Genomic DNA, 24358 nt, shown 5'->3' with positions numbered 1-24358 from the left:
GAGGGATCTTACACAGGCCACTAGCTTCCTTCCCCCCATCATAGCTGTGGTGAGTTAAGAAAATTAGGTATGTAGGTAGGTAAATAAGGTTAGATTGCAAGGGAAACTGACAAACTCAGCCTTTTTGCAAACTACTAATCAGTGAACTGGAAAGATTCTACTGTAATACCGTCAATAAATCAAATTCTACTGCATTGTGGTTGTTATCCAAAATGGCTATACCCTGTACTATTGTACATGTTACTGAAACTAAGTACATACTGTAAATGGTTCCTGGGTCAGTCTCTTTAAGAAGTATACAGCACACAGCATCAGAGCCACTTCATTTTATAAGAGTAAAAATTATTTACATAATTTTCTTGTATGCTTGAAACAAAATCCATGTCCAAGTGTATGTGAGTGCATGTAAATGCTGACCACATAAACCAACCATCATGCAAGATGCCCCTTGCTCCTCTTCCAATGGGTCAGTCAGCAACCAGACTGCCTCACCTAATTAATTTTGCTCTGAGGTGGACCCCCCCCCCCAACTCACCATGAACCAATCTGTAACCAGAGAGCTTTCCCAGTATCCAACCTGCCACTTACATCATAATTTATAATTTTTCCACTTGGTTCTGTAAGCATACAGAAGTCATGTGGGTTGAGTTGTGGCTGGTTGATGGAGATGAAGATTGCCTCCCACTATGAGATAGGCTACCTCTCACTGCATACAAACATCTTAAAGCATTTTGCAGTGACACCTGAAGAAAATGTGATTTTGTGAAGATTGATTTGTGGCTGGTTGACAGGTGTCAGCTGCCCCTCACCACAGGACAGGCAACTCATCATTGGCCCATAACTGACCATTATGTGGCAACCAAAGCCAACACACATTATCATTTAACCATGTGTGTAGTGTTAGCTATCCCAAGCACAAATTTAGTGTAGGATAAGTTGTAATTAATTGACACAGGATATCAAAGGCTCTTTTTCCAAAGTGATTGCTATGCAGCAAAACACACTTCCCCATCATGATCCAATTAGTGATTACTGTAAACTGTTTCTCCACCACCTGGTCTTGCCTTCAACTCACAACAGTTTGCAATCCATCAGGGTTCCCATCTACAATTACTTATGGTCAGTTACCTGGTTGCCTTGACTGCCCTACTGCATGAATTTTTAGTACAATAACATTTACCATAACATAAGTCCTATACAGTATTTTGTTTGCCACGTTACTGCAAATTGGTTTCCAGTAAATAGTTTGTGTGTAAGTAGATAACTACTTTTGTGTAAGTAGCTAAATGATTTGTGTTAGTAATACAGTGTATCTCTACTATTCTTAATATTTATTTCACAAATGGTATGGTTATATGCACCATTTATGATCCATTAGTTATCATTACAAGACAATGCTCTGAGCTGAGGTGTAAATGAAACAATTATATTTTAAAAATATTCTTCCACAAAAGAAGATACACAGGATGACATAACCAATTAATACATAAAAATAAGTTATTCAAAATATCTAAACACCTTTCACACAGTGGAATGAAAATATGGCACAGCCTTTTAATGTGTATTTACAATACCTTTCAAAGGCATTACAATAAGTAAAAATATGATCCAGTGGGCAAATAAAGATGCAACAAATCTTCTTGTTTTTCCTATCATATTGCTGTAGTCTGAAAATCCTAAAAAAGAACACAATTGAATTATAAAACTGTCATTAAAAAGAGGACTAAAGTGTTCTTAAATTTTTGATATTCTCCTTAATAATTTCATCCTACCAGAAAAACATACCTTTAGTTTTTGTCAATTTTGACAACTATACTGTACTTGACATGACCCTTTTTCTTCCATGAAACAAAAAAGGATTACAACAGGCACAAAAGCTGACACCACATATTTCTTGAGTTTTTTCTTTACAAATTAGTGTTGAATAGTTTTCAAAAATAAAAAAACAAACATTCCATCTCCAACTTTGTGTGTGCAGTTGGGTAAAATGCTTTGTGTGGGGAAAGTTTACGATACATGTGCATTACTGGGTGCATACAAAGTATACAGTATGCATGTGCATGCAAACCTGTGTGAGCTATTGTGTAGAGGCAAATGGAAATGTAATTAAATGTCAGTGGCTGCTATAGCCTATCCATGGTAGTGTGTATGGATGGGAGTGAGTGAGTGTAGGTGATAGTGTGTTGATGGTAATGTGGGTACAAGTTTCTTTACATCATATGCCTCTGTCTGCCTAGCAGTAATTGGGGACCAGGATAATAAGTGATTTGTGGATCGTGTTCTGAGGTAATGGTTAGCTGTGGATGACACTGGGTCATGAAACTCATTTATTAATGGTGTGCCTGTTACACTGCTGACTCTTTGTATATCTCACACAAATTTATTCCTAAGTGGTCCTAGGAATGGCTAGCCTAGGATACAAGAGGCAACCATAAAAATGTAGGTAGTAAAGTGTGTGGATGATAGAGTGGGTGGATGGTAGTGTGGTGATAGTGTATGGATCTTTTAAGTGTGTGGATGGTGGAGTGGGTGCATGGTAATGTGGTGATAGTGTATGGATCTTCTGAGTGTGTGGGTAGGTAGTAGAGTGTGTGGGTGGCAAGATGAGTAGTGTATGCATGCAGGAAAGAATGCATTGTATGCAATTTTTCCCCCAGTATATTAAACCTGAATCAATGAGTATTCTATGAAAATTTAATTGCGATAAGTAAAATTACTAAATGAATATTCAAAATTGTTTTTAAAAATATTTATGAATAAAATTTAAATAAATGAGTATTTCCTTCATTTCATAGTTGTGAAATTACACTTGTTTTTAACTCTGACATTCAAACAGATATGACATGGCAACTAGCAAAAAGAAATGACTGCACCAAGGAATGTGTTTTGCTCTAGGTTTTGGCCACCCTGCATCATAACAGGAAGGGATTGGCTAGAATGAAAAAATTATTTATATTTCTAATCTTGTGTTACTGTCATATAACTGTAACCAGTTTTATCTCTTCCTACAAGAAAGTCGAGTGCTTATTTTTTTTCTTCCCAAGAATATAATTAAATAAAGCTACAGTACTAACATAATTTAAGTGGAGAAAATATCTTCATGTGCTACATAGTAAGTACGTGTATGTGGTCCCAGTTGGCCATGGAAGCACTACAATGGGAGAAGGATAAAGTCTATCAAAATTAACTCTAGTGTTCTGTAAGTCACATTGTAGACTTCACAGGTGAGTCTATCATATATTCTAAAATTAAGTCTCAAAATCGCCCTCTCATTCCCATTTCACTTGTCTTCTCTTCCTTGGACCACCTTTGTTATTCCATAAACAACACATCAAAAGTGCTATAGAAAAGCAACTGCTTCCATTTACACAAGAACTAAACATATCTGTAATCAACAATTTTGTAAAGAAAAAATAATATTTTTTCTTTGGGTATGTGATGAAAATATCTTAAACATTACATGTCATCTCATTAATTTTACACAAAGGAAAACTATTCAAAATTTTTATCAAATAAAAGAATTCTTATTCAAAGTATGGTGGTTCATAAAAAGACCCAAATTAAATTTTCTTTTCATAAGTTTTCACTAATTCTAGCCACAGATTCATTAGCTTCGCCTGCATTATTTTTCTCCTAAATTCTTTCCACAAACAAATATGTAGTACAGTACCAAAAAAAGACTTAACTTATGTAATAAGGTTTATCTATTACAGATAACCAATCTCCAAGTAAGTTTAGTTACAACACAAGTAAAGCAAAGGTTGTCAGTTTAACAAGGAAACCTGCAGTCAGTGTTTTCATACCGATATTCTTTCTAATAGGTGTACTTTTTTTTTCTTACAAATCAAGCCACATTTTGAATGGTCAAATATATTATAGCTATTTACTCTACAATGCTACAATAAAACACAACTGACAGTTTGTATTACACCAGTGCTTTAATATACAATCATCATCATCACCGTTTTACGGCCAATTTCCACACTTGTTTGGGTTACCAATGATTACCTGTTGGCAAGTGTCCACCATGCCATCAGGTAAATTTGAAACAAATGGCATTACCAATGTACAGTCTCGTTCAAGATTCTTCGAACACTGCTGGAGACAGCTGGCAACTTGAGGCTGTTTGTTTGAATGTAAAAGTGACCAGTGATTGGTTTCTTAGTTCCTCGTTGCTTAATTAATGGTTGAGTTTTGTTGTTTCGTATTATATTATACAACGTACTATAATAAACAAACGGCCTTGAATTGCCAGCTGTCTCCAGCAGTGTTCGAAGAATCTTGAATGAGACTGTACTATGACACTAATGATTCTTTTATTTTATGTGTGAGTCACCGACTATACAGGAAGCACCTTCATAAAGAAAGTGACAATTTATCACCAAAAAGTTTACCAAAGAACATATAAAAATAAGGAAATAAATTATCAATGTATATAAAAATTCCCAGTGAATTATAGTCTGCACAAAATAATACAATATACAGGTACAGTAATTAAAAAGCTCCCTTTATAAACCCATCTCTTCAATTTCTAATACTTTAAATCAGTGGTTCCCAACCTGGGCATGTCCCTCAGTTGGCCTTTTTGAAATTGAAGAAGGCAGCCCGAAAATTTGTCAATTATAAGATTTTTTAAAAATATAACATGAAAATATTAATTGTTTTCAGAACACTAACATTTGTATCACCATTGCTTCCAATGACTTAAGTACAAAACAGTACTGTAAGTAGTCCTTTTAACTTCTTTTTCCTGTCCTTACATTTCTTCATCCCCACTACTATGTCATCTGTTTACTTGAACTTTGCAACTGAGGCCTAGGGTCAATTTGTAGCAGAGTTGCAAAGCTCAAATGGATAGACTATACAATTAGTATTCCATTCTTCTTTAGTTTAGTTTATGATACAGTATATTAGTACAGTAATGATTTAAATTCGTATATTACTGCACAATTTGGTGTTATTTTAGGAACTTCTAATATTATTTTGTAATAAGAGAGTTTGTATTTTTTTGTCTCTTATTTTTTTCCACTAAGGTTTCTAGGACCATAGATCAGTGTTAACCACTTGTGTATAGGGTCCCGTCTCTACTGAATAAAATTGTCAAGCCAAATAAAATATCAAAAGTGTGGTCTCCATAGTGAAGGGGTTAGGGGGAGATAGTCTACCAACTACTTGTGGACAACATACCCTCTTCACCGAACACAGGTGTAATATTGTCTGGTGTTAGCCAAATAAAATATTAAAAGCTATGTCCCTTACAGATGCATTCAGCCTAAGGGGATGGACAGGCAGCTCATCTTTCCCCATGTTGGGTGGCACCAGCTTGGTCTCCCAACACTTGAATGTGATTGATTCACTGGTTTTTGAGACTAGACAGGCAGAAGTGCCCAGTGATGCTACCTTAAAGTTTCCAAGTCTATACTGGCAATGATAAAGGTTGAAGACAAAGTGTTGAATACTTATCTGGAAACCTATTGCTCTCATTTTGAAGCACTCACGGAAGATATTCTGACAAGAATTAAAGACATTAATAAACTTAAAACACCTGAATGGGTTATTAATCCATTTTTGCCAAATGTACAAGATACTCAAATACTCAGAGCAAAATTTCAATGAAGAGTTTAAAAATCCACAAGACTATCAAGTTAAGTACAATTCAAACAATGTTGTTATACAGAACTGTATTCTGGGTTAAGGAAAAAGTTTTGTAACCTCAATTCTAGCAAGCAGAAAAATTACTGAAAATGGTTTTGGTACTGTGGTACAATTACAAACACAGCAAAGAGACTACTGTACAGTAATAAGTGAGAGGAGTGGCTTATAACTCCACATGTCAAAAATTAAACCTGATACAGCTTTAGCAAATTAGCACAGTTCCACCAAGATCAAGGCAGTCATTAACACCTTATCTACGGGGGTCTCTCTGTGCTGAATAAAACGTCTGCCGTTAGTCAAATAAAATATTAAAAGTGGCAGCCCCACAGTGAAGGGGTTACATACAACATGTGATTGAAGCTCATTGTGTTAGCACATCCTATTTTAATTTGTTAAATAATAATTAACCTAGAAATTTGGCATAACCATTGAAATCCCTAACTATGGAAATTTTGTATAAACCTAAAACTAATGGCAATGCAGCAATTTTTGTTCTAATAAAATTCTAAAACTTCCACTTTCTATGAAAATATATGAGAGGTTTTAACAGAATATGTTCTTGTGTAAAATTTATTTGAATACCCATGAGGGGTGTATCGGCCAGCATTGAGAGAGACTGGGAACCACTGCTTTAAATTTTGCACAAACAAGCATTTTCATAAAAAAATTCACAGTACACATGTCTATTTTACTGTAATTTTAGTAGCGCAATATTATGCAATTTTTACAATATACAATACTGTAAATCATAGTGCAGTATGAAGATAAATGTGAATACAGTATTCAACATCATACAGGCAATCAAGAAGGGATGTCCATGTTAATACATTCATTACAATTATTGAGCATCTATATCCACACAAATAATACGTCTTACTGAATCAATATCAACACCATGTGCCGAGTCCTCTAAAGATTATTGCATCAACAAAGTAAAAACAAAAAATATTTCATAATAATTCATAAATATTTCTTAAAGATATTAAGTACATCTCCATATTTATAATAATGACTAGCCCAATCAACCTATATAATTAAGTACAAAATTCATAAAATAAATACTAAAGAAAAATCAATAAATATTTGCAATTACGGGTATATTACTGTACAGTATATCAAAACATTAAATAAAAGCATTGTGAGCAAATTGGTCACACTTAGGAAAAAATAAAACTCCTTATAAATAATATTAGACTAAGTTTTACATGCACTCATTTGTTACCTTAAACAACAACAGAGGAATGTTATTTTAGGTACATGTACTGGTACAGGACAGTCCACAATTGTTGGTGCTGTCCTGAAACTTCTTAATATTTCCTGCATTTTTTAAATTCACAACAGACTGACTAGCGATGGAATCCATTAAGGTTTTGAAGGAAGCACTCAAAACCTTCATCATAGAACCCAACAGGTGGCACTACTGTAAGTACTTGTTGCACTATAAATGACTAGTTTGATTCTGAATACAGTATGTATATGTACATATACCCAAAGTTTCATTTGTTAAATATCACCATGCATTTCAAATGTGAAATCTTGAAAGAAACTTCACTGGGTATGTGCATTAAAGGTTTTAATATACAGTACAGTACTCTATAATATTAAATTATAAGTGTCTTAAACCACAATGTAATAAACATTGGTTAGTTTGCCAACTAGTCTTGTGGCTCCTGTTTTATAACTATATTACCAAAACTACAAGATGTTGTGGAAGTATCATCTACTGGTTCTTGTTTAACCATTATTCCACCTGGTAACTGTGTACCTGTTTCTTCTTTTATTACAATCTTTGGTGAAGAAATGGTGGTTGTTGCAACCTCCCCAGGCTCTTGCTTCACTATTACTTCGGTGGCTGGAGTATCAGCAGTTCCATTGTTCACCTGTGTGTTCACACCTGTAGTAGGAAGTAATAAAGTTTGAAGACCACCTGTGTTAGATCCAGAGGTAGAATTTGAGGGCACTAGTACCATACATTGGGAATTTCCCCCAGATACTAAAAACATTGGTTGTGCTAGCATCATAGAATTTTGTTGACCTCCAGGTTTAGAAAGCAGAACTAACTGTTGGTTTCCACCTACTTGAGTCTGAGGCATAAACAAAGAAGGTTGTCGTATAACCAGACGCTGCCCAGTTGTATTTGATCCAGAAGATGTAACTATTACATGTTTGTTACCAGTCAATGGTTGTGGTACCACAAATCGTGTACCCTCCCCTTTCTGGCCACTTTGTGTTGACAACACCATTATCTTTTTACCCAGACCACCACTGTCCAAAACTGGTCTAGTGATACCCACTTGTGGTTTGGGATTCTGATATAGGGTGGTAGTACCTGTACTCTGATCTTTTGTGTGAGTACCATCATTCTTGTCACTACTCCCATCATCATTGCACTTCCTGAGGGATGAATTTCCCTGTGGATCCTTAACTGTCAAACCCTTACACATTAACAATTTTTCTTGCAATTCAATGAACTCTTTATAACTGAGAACTTTAGTCTTCTCAGCTTCCTTAGTTTGTGTCTTGCTCTCTGGTGTATCCTCTACTTTGTTAAGATCTTTTTTCACACTAATTTTACAAGCATTCTTGTTAGTTGTCATCATTGAAGTTGTCTGAATGGGGCTAGCTTGAGTTGAGGTGCTTTGGCTAGCTACTGAGGCAATGGGCTTATAAATCGTCCTTGGTTGAGGTGCTTTTGTCCCAAGAATCCCAGAATGGCTATTCTTTACAACAGTCTTTTCTGGAGCATTTGGATTGACTTGCCTTAAGTCTGCATGGTGAAGATCAATATGTCCTGTAATACTTGCTTGAGTAGCACAGTATACACCACATATGGAGCATTTGAATGATTTTATTCCCTGATGACTTCTCATGTGTCGTTTCACTTCATCATTACGTGGAAAACCTTTACCACAAACATTACATCTATATGGTCTTTCTCCAGTGTGTAGCCTGATATGAATTTTATGTTTATGCCAATGCCTAAAACATTTACCACAGTACTGACATTTATAGGGTTTCTCGCCAGTATGATTCCTACGATGGACTAATAAACTCTTGGAATGGGTGAATCGTCGTCCACAGACTTCACATTCATATGGAGTCTCTTTAGTATGTGATCTCATGTGACTTGTTAGACCAGACTTGTCATAACACTTTTTTCCACAGACCCCACACATATATGGTCGATCTCCAGTATGAATTCGCATGTGAATAGTAAAACTTGTCTTATGGGAATAAGTATTGGAACAGAGTTTACATTTATAGGGTCTCTCACCGGTATGAACTCTCATATGTAGAGTAACATAATGCTTTTGAGTAAATCTCTTCTTGCATACTTTACATTGGTATGGTCTGGGTATCTTGTGAGAATTCGTTGTGTGATTAAGAAAATCTTCTCTCCGATAAAATCTTTTTCCACACACACCACATTCATTACGAATTGATACAGCATCCGTAACTTTATCCACTTTAGTATTGGGATCCATAACGTCAAGTTCTTCAACATCCTCTTCTTCACTTGCATGATCTACATCCTCTTCAGTGTTTTCTTCTGTAGCCTCAGTTTCATCTTTAGGTTGCTGTTTATCCCTGTCTTCCACTTCATTTTTTAAATCAAGTGGATCCTCATCTTCAACATCCATAAATTCACATGGCTCTTCTTTGATACTTGACAAGAGAACAGCATTTTGATTACTAGAACTTGAGGCTTGATCTAACATATGCTGAGCCTCACTTTCAAGCTCTCTCTCCTCTTCATCCCCACCCTGTTCCACTTTGATTTTAAAAGGAACTTTGACATCTGCCTCCAAACAAGGATGGGAATCATAATCTTTCTCACAACCAAATGAGGATCCACAGAGCGTGCATTCAATTATGAATTCCCCCATTATGATGTTTTCGTAAATCAAGTACTGCCTCAGGTATGAGCAAGGCACTTTTATTGGGCAAGCAAGTTTTATAATGAAAAAGTGAATGGTAGAAACTTTTTTACTTTTTAAAATTTGTTAAGACTAGAAAAGACTAGCAATGTACAAATATGGCACAAATTATTTCTACATTTCTATGTTAATAGTAACCACTACACCATCCACCAAGCAAAAACCAGTTAATTTCCATCAATGTTAGTACTCATGTCAGCAATTTACAGGGTTACTTTGTCAAGGATAACAGCAGGTGTGAGTAAGCTTGCATTTGTACATTGATTTGCTCCATCAGGCTCAGCTGTTAGTGTTGCATTCCTTCACCATGCCTCTGGAAGAAGAAAAACACCCTTAGGCAAGGCAGAGGCAATCATTATATATTAGGGAAAAAGAATGTACAAAAACAGGTATTGTTTTTTATTTTTCCTCAGTAAAACTACAATTACAAAAACTGTATACAGTACAGTACAGCATTTAAGTGTGTGATATAATGCTTGGAAAATATATGCTAATTATGTAAAACAAAACCATAAATTTGTAAGAGCAAGTGTGGATTTTGGAAGTGAAGAATGCCGGCAATGAGTGAACCATCAGCTGAGACGAGCCAGAATAGACTGTTCTTGGCCCAGTTTTTGCAGAATATTAAAAACTCTTTATTTTACACTTGGGACTTTACATTTCCTTTAGCACAGTTAAATTCAGAGCTATCACTTTTGTGTTTGTTTGAGGGCAATGCGAAAGCAAAATAAAATCAATAGTAAACAAGGAACCAAGACTCCTTGAATCATGATGCCTGAATCTGTGTCAACATAACTCAATCGTCTGTAACAGAATCATTTACACCATTACTTATCAGGGGTCAAGCAGGGATTTTTTTGTTTTTTAAGAGAATGTATCTCAAATTAATAAATGGGAGTCAATGTATTACGAAGATAATATAATTATTATAGATGTTGTCTTATCATTTCAGTGTTCACTTTGTTTCCAGTCTCATTAGGTTTCTTGTTAGTACAGATAAAACATGTGCTATCTGCTTATGAGATGAGAACTGGTAAAAAGTCTACCACAGCCTCCTTCAAGATGTGTCTGAACGAACGACTCAACACCAACTTCAAAAGGAGCTGAACACCATCTCACCATGCCACCATAAAAAAATGTGCGTGTGTGTGTGTGTGTGTGTGTGTGTGTGTGTGTGTGTGTGTGTGTGTGTGTGTGTGTGTGTGTGTAAGAAAATTTGAATGCTAGGGTGGCCTGGCTAAACAGGCCTAATTCCCATTAAGAATGCAAGAAATCAGATAAAACACAAACTGTCAGCATGGAACACGTCATCAGTACCTCGTCAGCAAGAGAAGATCAAGCAGATCTGAATAATAGATATGAGTTATGATTAGTTCCAAATATTTGCTGAATCCATGCCTAATCAACTTCAAGTACAACAGTCTCAAAATCAATGGGAAACATGACAAAATATTAAATAATATAACAAAATACAGGGTATTATTTGGCATGTGTTTTATTGCAAGGTGTATCTTATTTTTGGGACACTGTATGTACCGAATATTTGTCATCATTGTTACAATTTACTTTCCCCTTCAGACATAAACTACTAAAAATCCTGATGTGATTGACTGTAATGTACTGTCAAGTAGGCCCTCCAGTACTGACCAGGCCTTATAATGCAACAGATCACATGTTATACTGCCAACTAGGCTTATAATAACAAGGACTTATAATACCAGATCCTACATTGCTAAACTGACCCCATTCTGCTACCTAGATGCCATACAATACAGTATTGCTAACCAGACAGGTTGATGTCTTATTTTTTCTTGCATTCCAATTCATATTTTACATGAAACAATGTGTACACATACTGCACAGTACAGAATCTGTAATCATAGAATGATTTTTTGCCCCTATACCATTAACACTGAGCCAATGCCTTCATGCCTTTGGTGCTTTGCTGAGTGCATATATATATATATATATATATATATATATATATATATATATATATATATATATATATATATATATATATATATATATATATATATATATATATATATATATATATATATATATATATGAATTTTTGTAATATTTGGTAAAATTTCTGATTATGAGACATTTTCGAATATACTGTATATGACGCACATGTCGCCATGGGGTGCGACTGCCAACCACCTACCTCAGTGTAAACATGTACTACTGTATGTTTGTCACACTTGTTGGTCATGGTCAGTTCACGTTAGTCAGTTGTGGATTGTCCATCAACGGTCTACTGCGCAAGCTTTTTCCTATTTGCTTTTCCATCACTGCCCAGTGTTTGAGCAATTACATGTATGTCTGATAACCCTGGATCAAGTACTTAAATCTGGGATTGTACCTAGAAACGTTTAAATTTTGATATGGCAGATGACGTGTAAATACCGTTTTCTCCCCCTCGGTAGGTGTCCCTCATATTTCGTAAAATCTCTTAATTTGTAAGGGCCAGAGCTCCTATTACTGTATTACAAATTATGGGGTTTTTACTGTAAATAGTACAGTACACACTAACTACTGAGTACTGTATATTACTCATGGTTTGTTCTTGATAAAATTATACTCAGTGGTTCATTCTTGTTAATATCAGTCACATTATTGTGTTCTTTTCAAATCACCACAAGCACAGGCAGTCACTTTATACATAGGGAGGTCTAGATGTTAAACCACAAATAGAAATACTGGTACACTTCCTGCAAAATAATTGTGGAATAACAAAATATTAATGTGGTATCCTTAAACACTTCCAAGATCATGGAAAGCTAACAAAACCACATGGCTAAAGCTAATAAAAAACTTGAAATTGCCATCTGACCCTAATCTCTACATTGCTAAGCAAATCCGATAAAACTCTATTTTGTCAACCACAAATTTCATGATGTTGCAGACCATTCCCTACACAGTACTGTATTACCAAGCAGACACTATATACCCTATACATGTACTGTCCTGTACTGTATACTGTTCACCAGATATTATATTATTGTACAGTAGTACAAACAAGTTATCATACTGCCAAGTAGACCCTACACAGTATTACTAACTAGACCTCACACTATATTGTCAGTTAGACCCCAGTATCTCTACCTAGACCTCACACTATATTGTCAGCCAGACCCCAGTATCTCTACCTAGACCTCACACTATATTGTCAGCCAGACCCCAGTATCTCTACCTAGACCTCACACTATATTGTCAGCCAGACCTCAGTATTGTGAGCTGGACCTCACACTATATTGTCAGTCAGACCCCAGTATCTCTACCTAGACCTCACACTATATTGTCAGCCAGACCCCAGTATTGTGAGCTGGACCTCACACTATATTGTCAGCCAGACCCCAGTATTGTGAGCTGGACCTCACACTATATTGTCAGCCAGACCCCAGTATTGTGAGCTGGACCTCACACTATATTGTCAGCCAGACCCCAGTTTTGTGAGCTGGACCTCACACTATATTGTCAGCCAGACCTCAGTATTGTGAGCTGGACCTCACACTATATTGTCAGCCAGACCCCAGTATTGTGAGCTGGACCTCACACTATATTGTTAACCAGATGCTACAATGCTGACCAAGCCCCAAAATGCTGATCACTATATATACTGTATACTGAAAGCAGCCACTATATGTCTAAGCAAGATAGCACTATATGGCTAAGCAGTACCTATTTAGTTAAGCAAGACCTATATTGCTAAGCTGGATTTATATATGTGGCCAAGCAGGCCGTTTGACTAACCAGGACTTATGCTGCCAGGCAAGCCTTATGCTGTCAGGCAAGACCTATATGGCCAAGCAAGACCTATATGGTCAGGCAGCACCTATGTGGCCAGGCAGGACCTATATGGCCAGGCATCACTTTAATGGCCAGACAGGACCTAAATGGCCAGGCAGACCTATATGGCCAGGCATGACTTTAATGGCCAGACAGGACCTAAATGGCCAGGCAGACCTATATGGCCAGGCATCACTTTAATGGCCAGACAGGACCTAAATGGCCAGGCAGACCTATATGGCCAAGCAGGACCTATATGGCCAGGCAAGACCTATATGGTCAGGCAGCACCTATGTGGCCAGGCAGGACCTATATGGCCAGGCATGACTTTAATGGCCAGACAGGACCTAAATGGCCAGGCAGACCTATATGGCCAGGCATGACTTTAATGGCCAGACAGGACCTAAATGGCCAGGCAGACCTATATGGCCAAGCAGGACCTATATGGCCAGGCAGGACCTACATGGCCAGGCAGGACCTATATGAATGACCAGGCAGGACCTACATGGCCAGAGAGGCCCCTATATGTTTTACACCACAGAAATAATTGAAGGATGATAACGATGGATCCATTCTTGGATCTTTTATGTAATAGAAACATTTTCCATTACAGTACTATACTCAGAGCTATGACATTCACAAGTTATAAATCATTAAGTAATTAGCTAATATTTCCTTATTTATTAATGGGATTTCACATGTAAACCATTTGGGCATGCAAACAATCCAAACAAGGAATACAGATTCGTGTTTACAGTCCTTGGTACAGTACATACCTTTACAAGACTCACTCGTAGTTTATATTTGATATACTTTTCCTTGTTGTGAAAATAATTATATTGTATCACATACCGTAATTTTTCTAAAACATCTTTGCAATCATATGGATGAGACCAATACAGCTCACTACAGTTTCAGTGCCCTTGTTTGTTCTCTTATCAGTTCAGTTAACTAACAGCAATATAACCAATGATTAATTATACTAAAGCTCTAAGACAAGCATATATGAATTGTAAAATCATTCATGGTTTATAAAAATAAAAATTATGGCCTGAAGGTAAAACCCGGTATGTGGTAGGTCACAGCTCAGTTATGACTCGCACCACACTCGGCCGCGTCCCTTTCCCTGCCTTTACTTCAAACTTATTTTTTATAACATGGCGTAACGTTCATGAAGAGTCACTGTATTTTCCCAAATATAAACAAATGAATAATTTACCCAAAAAACTAACACTAAAAACCATACGTGATTATGAGGCCTACAATAGCCAACATATTACCAACGTATAATTTTGAGAAGCCACAGCCAGTGAACCGAACGCAGTGCCTATGAGGAAGATCAATACACACAACAATGTCAGACGACGCACCACAACCCCCGTCCAGTTTCTACAATAATCTTTCTTGTTCCTTCGCAAAACTCACTCACTTCATTGATAATAACATCAGGATTATACAGGTTAGTAGATCACTTACTTTTAAGTTGTCTGTCAGGTAGCGTGTTGTGAAGAGTTGCAGCAGGCAACCGATCAGTCCCCCTCCTGTCGTCGCTGCCAGCTGGTGCCCGCTGTCTACAACTGGAGGAGCTGCTTTGCGCACGCTCATATTGCGTTTATATTTATTTTATTAAGTCCGAACACAAAATAAATATTTTGAAAATGTTTTAAAATTTAAATTATATATATTATGAAGTATACAATACAATTGTTTTACTCAAAAGTTTATAAAACCTTAGTTTCTGATTTGATAAAGTCGTTGCCATGACAACGTAATCGATCGATAAGCAAGAGGTACACAACTGTCGGGACACCTGCCAGTTGCCAACCCCCACACTGTCACGGGTGCCTACTGACCCCTCAATATTTGAACACCCCCTCCCCCCCCCTCTTCCGCTTGAGAACCGTTACATATTCTGAAAAGGTTCTTATAGTTTTGGACACTTATTTGCATAAACATCCTGTGCTTAAAGGCAAACAATTCTAAAGCACTGTTTCATACAATCCGTACTGGCAGCGCAACATTGATAATTTTTGTTTGTGAAATTTGAACAAAGACGGTAAAGATACAAAGAATCCAGTATTTATTGAGCTACATAGGTATGAACCTCATAAAAGGTTTAATTGTTCGTGTTATATTAATATGCTTCTTTTTTATGTTAAACACTGAAGATGTTTCATTCAAATTTAATAATGTAATTTTCTCTAACCTCATAACTGCCATAAAGGTCAAAAATAATTTCAACTTTAAAATCAAACTAATACCCGATGCATGGTGTATCTTATAATTCAAACTAAAGAACACTATATACTTTTCCCTTTGTTAAAAGACGGTCAAGTTCAGTGCCGGCCACGTTGCCTCCTTGTGTATCGAGGCTTAATACAGTATTGAGTGCCCTGTGTCTGCACTTCTCCAGGTACTGTACCATAAAAAAGGATATTTAAAGCTATATTTTTACTGAAATACATATAAAAACACCTGGAATATTGTACAGTACAGTATATATATAATAACAAGGCAAGAATTAAAATGTTTTTAAATTTATATGTTGTAAATGTAGATGTAGGAAGGAGAATTATATAATTTTGTCATTTAATTTTACTTTTTTTATTTTATGTATACTAATGATTTTAATATCCATAAAAGCTAATCTTGTATGAGTATCGTATGTCAGATTTTGTTAGTGGACTTCCCTTAACAAGAGGAAAGAATTCTTATCATGGTTTTGTCGTTATTCTATTAGTAACCAAATAATTAAAATTAATAGAGTAAAATTTTGTGTTTTTACATTATAAAATTTATAAAGTAGTCAATATGTTTAGTTGTACAGTCCGTCTATTTGCAAGTCATCTAAATTCCCCCACAGGAGCACCAGTGTTTCCCTTTTCCTGTGTGGTTATCAGTTTTAATGAAGAGCTTAGTAATACGGATGGAAAATTAACAAAATATAAGAGTTATATGTATTTATGAATGCAGACTCGAGTGCAACACATCGATTAATTGCAGAATTAACATAAAAATCAAAATTGGAGATCAATTGATCAATCAACAGCAGAAATATTAATAAATTGATTTAAAGAAACGGGAAAAATTGCTGATGATCACAGTAGCAGACCGAAAAGCATAACTGATGAAGAAAAGTCAACAGTGGTGAAATAATTCGTATTGTGAAAATATTTCTCCTATAATGCGAGAATTTTGCCCCACCCTGAAAATATATACGTATTACACATTTAAGGAGATTCGTTATTGTAACATCCAGAATTTTTCATTATAAATGTTTTGTCATTACAGTATATTCCTGGCAGTGGTGTAGAACCTGGGTTTGGGATCTTCGCCGCTCTGATAAAGCTGATTAGATTGAAAGTGAGGTACCACACTTCATCGTGGCACCAACACCAACCAATGAATCTTTATTCATTCATTCAAAGTATTGAAGTTCATAATATGCAAACGCCTTTGATATTAAGTTGTTCAGTGTTTGCAAAGTCACATGTTAAATTAATTTAAATATATTTATGAGAAACAATAACTTTGGAACGTGTTTATTTTGGCAACACACGTGTTATCAAGAGGCAGTCTCACCAAGGACTATATACAGTAAACTTTGGTACTCATCCCAGTGACCCTGTCTTACAGGAAATAATATATCAACAATGAACGTGTTTTATTGTGTTAGTTAAGGAAATTGTGTTGCGCGTTCTTTGTATTATTTTTTTCTGGAATGTGGCCATCGACGGAGTTTAGTTCTCAATAAAACCTAATAAACAGCCAAGTGTGCATACTCTGTGTTGAGGTTCAGCATCCTTCCTACGCCTGGGGTTTATTGATACCTTGGTATGATATTGTAGTGGATTTCTCCCCTACAAACGCTGTTTGTCGCTGAGTAACCGACCCCGTGAATTCCCCAGTGTATGCCTCGTGGTCTGGGTCAACCAGCGCCGCCATACATCACGGAGGTCAACTACTAAGCCACGCCTACCCCCGCTATTTAAGACCTGACCTCGTGGTGCCCTCCCTCTTCTTCTAGCTACAGCCGCAGCAAGCAACACCACCTCCTCCGCCGCTGCCTGGCGGCCCTTGCTCCCGCCGGCCAGCATGGCGACCCACAAGCTGTCCTCCTCTGAGCACCCTCACCAACCAGCTCTCTCTACATCACGCTTGTAACCACGCTGCCACATCCAATACAACATGGACACAGAGAGCACATTGTGAGTTTCCTTTCTCCATCCCATCCTGAGTGGAACCAAACAATCCCATACCCCACAAATGGTGACCCCCGGAGATTCGCACTCACACAGGATGGAGGAGAAACAGATCACGCTCCCAGTCTTCAAGCAGCATGGAAGACTGGCTTATCCACCCAGAAGCAGCTCTCATCGGCTCTACAGCTACTGTCTCTACACCGCAGGTTAGACACCCTAGAGCAGCACTGCTTCTCTAAGCAGACACCAGCTCCTCTTCCTGCCCCAAGCACCACGTCCTACCAACCCCAGCACACCCGTCCTGCCTCAGACTCCGCCCCCGGCCCAGCAGTACCTCCTGTCGCTCCTCCTGATGCAGCCCCTGCTCCCGATGCGGCCCATGCGCCTGAGTGCAGACCCACACACCCCTCTTTTCTCCCTCAGGTATCCCCTGCTACTGTCCTGCACCCTGCTGCTGTCGTGGACCCAGCTGCCGTCACGAGCCCTCATCCGCTTCTGCTGACGCAGCCCCTGCTCCTGACCCAGGCCCACACACCCCAGCAGGCGCATCTGACGACTCTGTACCTGCTGTGAGGGAAGAAACAACATTCATCGCCTCCACACATCCTTTTTCTCCCTCTCTACTCCCACAGATATTGTGTATCTAGACAGTTGTCTCCTCTAGCGGCCGGCTCATCCACGCCCTCGCCGTTATGCTCACCTGTGGCATGCACCGCCCGTTCTGCCTCACATGTGCCATGCAACCCTGCAGACAACAAGTCTCCTACACCGCCTGGAGGGAAGGGGGGAGTATTGTAGTGGATTTCTCCCCTACAAACGCTGTTTGTCGCTGAGTAGCCGACCCCGTGAATTCCCCAGTGTATGCCTCGTGGTCTGGGTCAACCAGCGCCGCCATACATCATGGAGGTCAACTACTAAGCCACGCCTACCCCCGCTATTTAAGACCTGACCTCGTGGTGCCCTCCCTCTTCTTCTAGCTACAGCCGCAGCAAGCAACACCACCTCCTCCGCCGCTGCCTGGCGGCCCTCGCTCCCGCCGGCGAGCATGGCGACCCACAAGCTGTCCTCCTCTGAGCACCCTCACCAACCAGCTCTCTCTACATCACGCTTGTAACCATGCTGTCACTTCCCCGCACCAAGCTGCATTGTACATCCAATACAACATGTATACAAAGAGCACATTGTGAGTTTCCTTTCTCCATCCCATCCTGAGTGGAACCAAACAATCCCATACTCCACAATATAGTTATGGAACGCATGTGCAATGAGCCGGGCCCAAGTTGGTACACGCAGTCTATATGTTCACAGCAACATACACTTCTTGTTTTCCTGTTTACCCTTTGCCTGCATTTGTAGGTTAAGAAATTTCGATAATTTTTGTTTATAATTCAGTATAAAATTAAATTCGTCCACCATATCAGTGTGTATCGCGTCAAAAGAAACATGGTGAATGCGAGTGAGTAATTAAGTGAAACACGTAATCGAAAAAATTAGAGCACAATTTTGCATAGTCTGAGCATTCAGGCACTTTTTATGCACAGAGGAATGAGGTTTTCATAAATTACAGGTCGAGAAGATCAACTTGAAAAAAAAAGAAAGCGAATTGGAAACAATTGTGCAGATATCTTTTTAATGGCATGATTCAATGAGGGTAATTTTATAGCATGGATGCAGTTAGAATAACTTGCCAATAAGTTGCATATATAGATATTTATCACCACCACTTTTCAGCTTACTAGCTGTTGGTCTATCGGATGTAACCAGTGTTTTTACAGGAGGAAACAGGACTCCGGGAAACTTGTGGTGTTTAGTAGGGTCATACTGTATAATACCCTTCTCACATGTGTGGGAGCTAGGCAGGACTCAAACCTTGACATATTGATGAGAGATACCCGCGTTTCCGCTATATCACTTTCATGTACTAAGTTATTGATATTAATGTTAAAGTCAATAAAATTATCTCAACATCATCCATAGAGAAATCCTATTTTAACCATAAAATTGATAAAGTGTAGTGCTGGAAAAAGCGTCCTAAACTGTTACTTATGTACGGTTTCTTGGGGGAAAAGTTTATCTAAGCATATGTATTAGTAGAAAGTAGTGTTTTATACGGAAACATGTTATCAGCCGACACCTGCCATGAATGCAGCTGAGATATTTGTCACAACATTGTTGTGCTCTGACGTTGCACACGTAACAACCTTTGGGGGATAATCCATTAGCGCGACTAGAAATAGGAGAAAGTGAGGGTAAAAAATTACAGTATTTATGTAAATTGTTGTTGTTTTTGTCATACTTTTTTACTTGTATCCTCTTCACCACTGAGCGGCTCGTTAGCCGCTTGATCACGTCTCTGTTACTTTGCTTTTTCTTTTATCCTCTCACCATGTCCTGACAGTCCTGTATGTAATGCCATAAACCCAAAGTAAAATTACATGAATAAAATTACGTATTTACTATGTAGTTACGTTTGTTTTTTTGATTGTGTAATAAAAAAAGGATGGCAGGGGCCACCACCGGTTGTTTGTCTAGACCCCCACAACTCTGAAACCTGGCAACATCACAACTACATCACATCAACAATAGCAACACATGATTAAGGCAACTCTAGTACTAAATGTTCTCAACAAAATTGGCAGTACAGTAAATGAATACTACAACACGCTGTATGTTCACTACATTTCTATCATTGTATGTTCATGATTCTCACTACAGTATAACACTACAACTACATGTTAACATCGCTATAAAAATAGCATTACATGTTGACTATATACAGTAGTGTACTAGCATTACCTGTTCATGATAAAACTAGCACTACATGTTTACATCACCATTAGCCCCCTTATGTTCACTGCAACATTAGAACTACATGTTGATTCCAACACTAGACAAGTTCAGTTGTTCACAGCAGCACTGACACTACATATTTATTACAACATTAGCACTATTGTTCACTATAAAACTAGCACTGTGTTCACTACAACATTAGCACTATATTGTGTTAAATCAGTAAGAATGAATGAATAGCAGCTAATGAAGGAGAGCCTGTGCTGCTTTTGATTCTAGCCATCCTTCAAGAGTGAGGAAACAGATTTGAAAAGTGTGTGTGTGTGTGTGTGTGTCACTGTGTGTGTGTGTGTGGGTATCTCTGCCTCTGTGCATGTATTGTATTATGCTTATGGATAGTGTTCAGTTTAATTAAAAGGTGTTATACAAACAAGCTTCATAACTTGAGGTATCATGATTTTCTTATCAATTATAATTCTATGTACTGTACTGCACATTTCTTCATAGGCCTAATTAGTACTTTGTTAAATAATCTTTATAATTTATTTTTTATAGTAAGATGAAGGTTAACAGGAGAGCAAAACTAATAGCATCATGTAATTTACAAATTTAGTACAGTATATATTCATTAATAAGAAACTAAAATCAATGACTTATTTTACAGTATTGTATCTACGTGGGCGGGGCAGCAGGCGTTCTGCTAGTGCTGCACAGTGCTCGAGCGGTCAGTGTAACTCTGCCTTACTGCATCTTATAAAAGAGTGCATCTGTTAATGAGTGTGTACTGTATTCATAAGTGCAGCTCCCATACTAATTATCTGCCAATAAGTACATATGTTAAAAAAGGTGTCTGTTAATATGTCTTAATGAGTATAGCTGTTTAATGAAAGTGGGCCACCTTCAGTACCCAAGGAAACGACATGACCAACCCTGTCTACCACCCATGACAACCCTGTCCATCATGCACAACAACCCTGTCCACCACCCATCACAACCCTGTCCAGTGTCCACCACCCATAACAACCCTGTAAACCACACACCACAACCCTGTCCACCACCCATCACAATCTTGCCCACCAAACCTCACTACCCTATCTTGCCCACCATCCCTCCTTTCCTTGCCCACTACCCCTGACTATCTCATCTGCCCACCAGAGTTTTGTGTTCCCAATTCCACGATACACGATGAATTACATTAAGATACTCATCTGTAATTAGGAATTTTCTCATACAATATACAGTAGTTAAGATAATCTATGGGAAATATTTTACCTTCCCAAGAGACTTATATCAAGGACTATTGCATCAAATCATGAGAATCCAACTTGGCTTTATGTACATGCATATCTACATTTGTTGGATTTATGTTTGTATTTGTGTTCAAGGGATGTTTGAGGATGCATTTGCATATACTGTACTGTACTTGGTTTTATAAGTTTAATACAGTAAGATATTTATTTTGATTTGGGTGTTTGTAAATCTCTTGTGTTTTTGTTTGAGATGAGTAGGTGTGTGTGTGTGTGTGTGTGTATGTTCATTGGTTATAGTGTGAGAAAATGGTGCATAGATACACAAATAGATATAAAGAGAGGTGATGTTTTAAAATGTATGTGTCTTGAGCATTTGCATCACTATTACTTAAAAGATTATCTTGCCCATTGTTTCAGTTCACAAAGTTTGTGCACATCCAGGACATCCCAAAGGAATTTATAACGAAGCATGTGAGACTTCACGGGCATGTGAGATGGGTGGGTGCCACACCACCCATGCCTGCACTTCTACCACCTGATAAACATAGTGTGTTACCACACATCAAAAATGGATCCAAATCATCCCCATCTAATGTTGCTGAAGCCACAACAAGAGAAAACTTGAGGTTGCAAGGACCCAAGAGCTTAAGTGAGGGGAATAGGGGGATATACGAGGGTGCTGGGGAGCTCCACCCATGGGAGAACGACATTGATCCTGATGTTACTAGGATATACTATGATGAAGACCTCCGTCCACTCTTTCTAAAGGTGTAACCCTTAGTGTCTTCTTTGTAAAATATGATACTTAGCTTAAATATTATTTTTTGTCAACATTTCATAATATGAATCTTTCCGTCATATCAATTCAGTATTCATTGTTATCATATATAGACTTTGTATTACAAGTATTTGGGTACCCTCTCTACCACCAGGTGGAGCATGCACCTGTCATCCCTCTACAATGGCAGAAGAGTGATAACCTGTTGCCTCTCCAGTTGGCAGATGTTGAGGTACTGTAACGTATACAGTACTTCCTTCCCAGGACACACTTTGGTTGCTAACTGCTTGATGAACAGTTGATGCCCCTTGAGGATAAATGGTGTGACATTTCAACAAGTTGAATTACACTTTTCTAAAAATGCATGTTTATATATTTCCCTATAAGTTTCATAATCCTTTTCATCCCTCTATAGAATGAAGTTATGTTGATAAACTGACAGTACAGTAGATGTACAGTATAGATTAAAGTCCCAAACCACTGAGGTAAAGGTCCATGTTATTTAAAGTCATAGAATACTGTATTGAATTCACACATTAAAAGAATTGAATGCTCTAAACTTTAAAAGAGGTCTTATGGCAGAGTTCTTGTCATATGTGTTTTATTGCCATATCAAAAAAATTTCTTAATCCCCTTAAGCTTTTGGGATATAAAATGGATAATTCTCCCCTGGTGAGATAGTAACAGGTTAATTGGTGGTGCTAATTGCAGGTTATTGTGTTACAGGTGACAGGTGCAGGTGTGGCACATGTCAGGGCCCACCTGCTGAGACGCAGGACCTGGTTCACCCTCATCTCCCACAACACTGATGACAACACTCTCGTCTCCCTTGTCAAGCCAGCCAAGGTAGATTTGTGCTTCCCAGTTATCTCTGGTTCGGTTCCAACCTGCACCCTATGATGATTATGGTGAAAAGGTGCTAACAACCAATTTATACATTTTACATCTATTAATTAACCTACATAAAATGCGCGTTAGGTGACCAACAGAATGTACACAATGTGTGTGTTAGGTGATGTATACAATGTGTATGTGTTAGGTGATGTACACACACACATTGTGGTTGTTTTTGGTGATGTACACAATGTTTTTGTCTTTGGTGATTTACAAAATATTTTTAGTGTGTGTTAAGTTAAATGTTAAGTTAATCTACATAATGTGCATGTGTTTGGTGATCTACATTCATTAATGTGTATGATTTAAATAAACTACACATTTTAATGTGTTAGTTTATTAGTTATGTGATTCTTGTTTGTTACAGTTGTTCTCCAGAAGTATTAATGAACAACTGGTGCGTGAGGGGCTGGCCCTAACAGCACCCATGGACCTAGAGCTGCATCACGACCCTTGTTACATCAAACACTACAAGCGACTTCTCCAAGCTCAGGAATATGCTGAGAAGAAGCAGCTGGGTATGTGGAAGCTGCCTAAGGAACAACGTGGGGGCTTCCTACAACTACTGTGGTGCAAGATTCGATCATTAGTGGCCAGGAAGAAGCAGTAATGAATGAATAGTGTGTGTGGAGAGCATATCGCATGGCTACAACCAATGTAGTGCTCAAAATGGTGTGCCAAACATAAGCGTTAAGCAGAAACTTAACTCAATAACTGCAATATTCCACCCATGTTTTTTTTTATTGTAATCCTCAATCAGAAATGCTGTTCTTAATTAACCCATTTGTTAATGCCAATACTATAACACATTTGCAAATTGCTACCAAAAATTCAGAAAATAGTTTCCATTACTTTGATAACAATGAGTTTCCTTCAAGCTTAATCATCTCAGGTTTTAATCACATGTATTGTATTATGTATGTTAACTATGTACAGTATATATTATGGTACATTATTTATATAGAAAATAGCATTTAATATTAGGCTTAACGCGGTTTCACTTAACGCGGTTTCACTTAACGGGATTTCTCATATACGCGGTGCCTCGCCAGA

The 24358-nt window shown here is 37.8% G+C and overlaps 3 protein-coding genes across 4 annotated transcripts in view; 1 reads left to right on the top strand and 2 right to left on the bottom strand.

The window, feature by feature from the left end:
• LOC121877389 (nuclear receptor 2C2-associated protein-like) overlaps positions 1-14981 on the bottom strand; it is an 18927-nt gene extending 3946 nt beyond the window's left edge. The window contains exon 1 of one of the 2 annotated variants that reach the window (XM_042383129.1): positions 14868-14981. The gene's annotated coding sequence lies outside the window, so the exon portion shown is untranslated. The remainder of the gene's footprint in view (positions 1-14867) is intronic. The other variant, XM_042383130.1, reaches the window with a different exon arrangement.
• The window catches only part of LOC121877432, a 37086-nt gene continuing 14040 nt past the window's right edge, over positions 1313-24358 (bottom strand). The window contains exon 9 of the mRNA XM_042383190.1: positions 1313-9659. Coding sequence (XP_042239124.1) covers positions 7311-9659 — 2349 coding nt within the window. The 3' untranslated portion in view covers positions 1313-7310. The remainder of the gene's footprint in view (positions 9660-24358) is intronic.
• On the top strand, positions 14509-24358 carry LOC121877388. The gene is made up of 6 exons (XM_042383128.1): positions 14509-14850; positions 21048-21107; positions 22051-22401; positions 22566-22643; positions 23138-23257; positions 23673-24358. The coding sequence occupies exons 1-6, from the start codon at positions 14746-14748 to the stop codon at positions 23913-23915; spliced, it is 957 nt and encodes a 318-aa protein (XP_042239062.1). The 5' UTR covers positions 14509-14745; the 3' UTR covers positions 23916-24358.

The sequence above is a fragment of the Homarus americanus genome, unplaced genomic scaffold (genome assembly GCF_018991925.1).
Source record: "Homarus americanus isolate GMGI-L3 unplaced genomic scaffold, GMGI_Hamer_2.0 scaffold367, whole genome shotgun sequence".
Taxonomy (NCBI): Eukaryota; Metazoa; Arthropoda; class Malacostraca; order Decapoda; family Nephropidae; genus Homarus; species Homarus americanus.
Note: the sequence above shows the minus strand (reverse complement) of the source record. Positions and strands in the feature narration are given on the sequence as shown.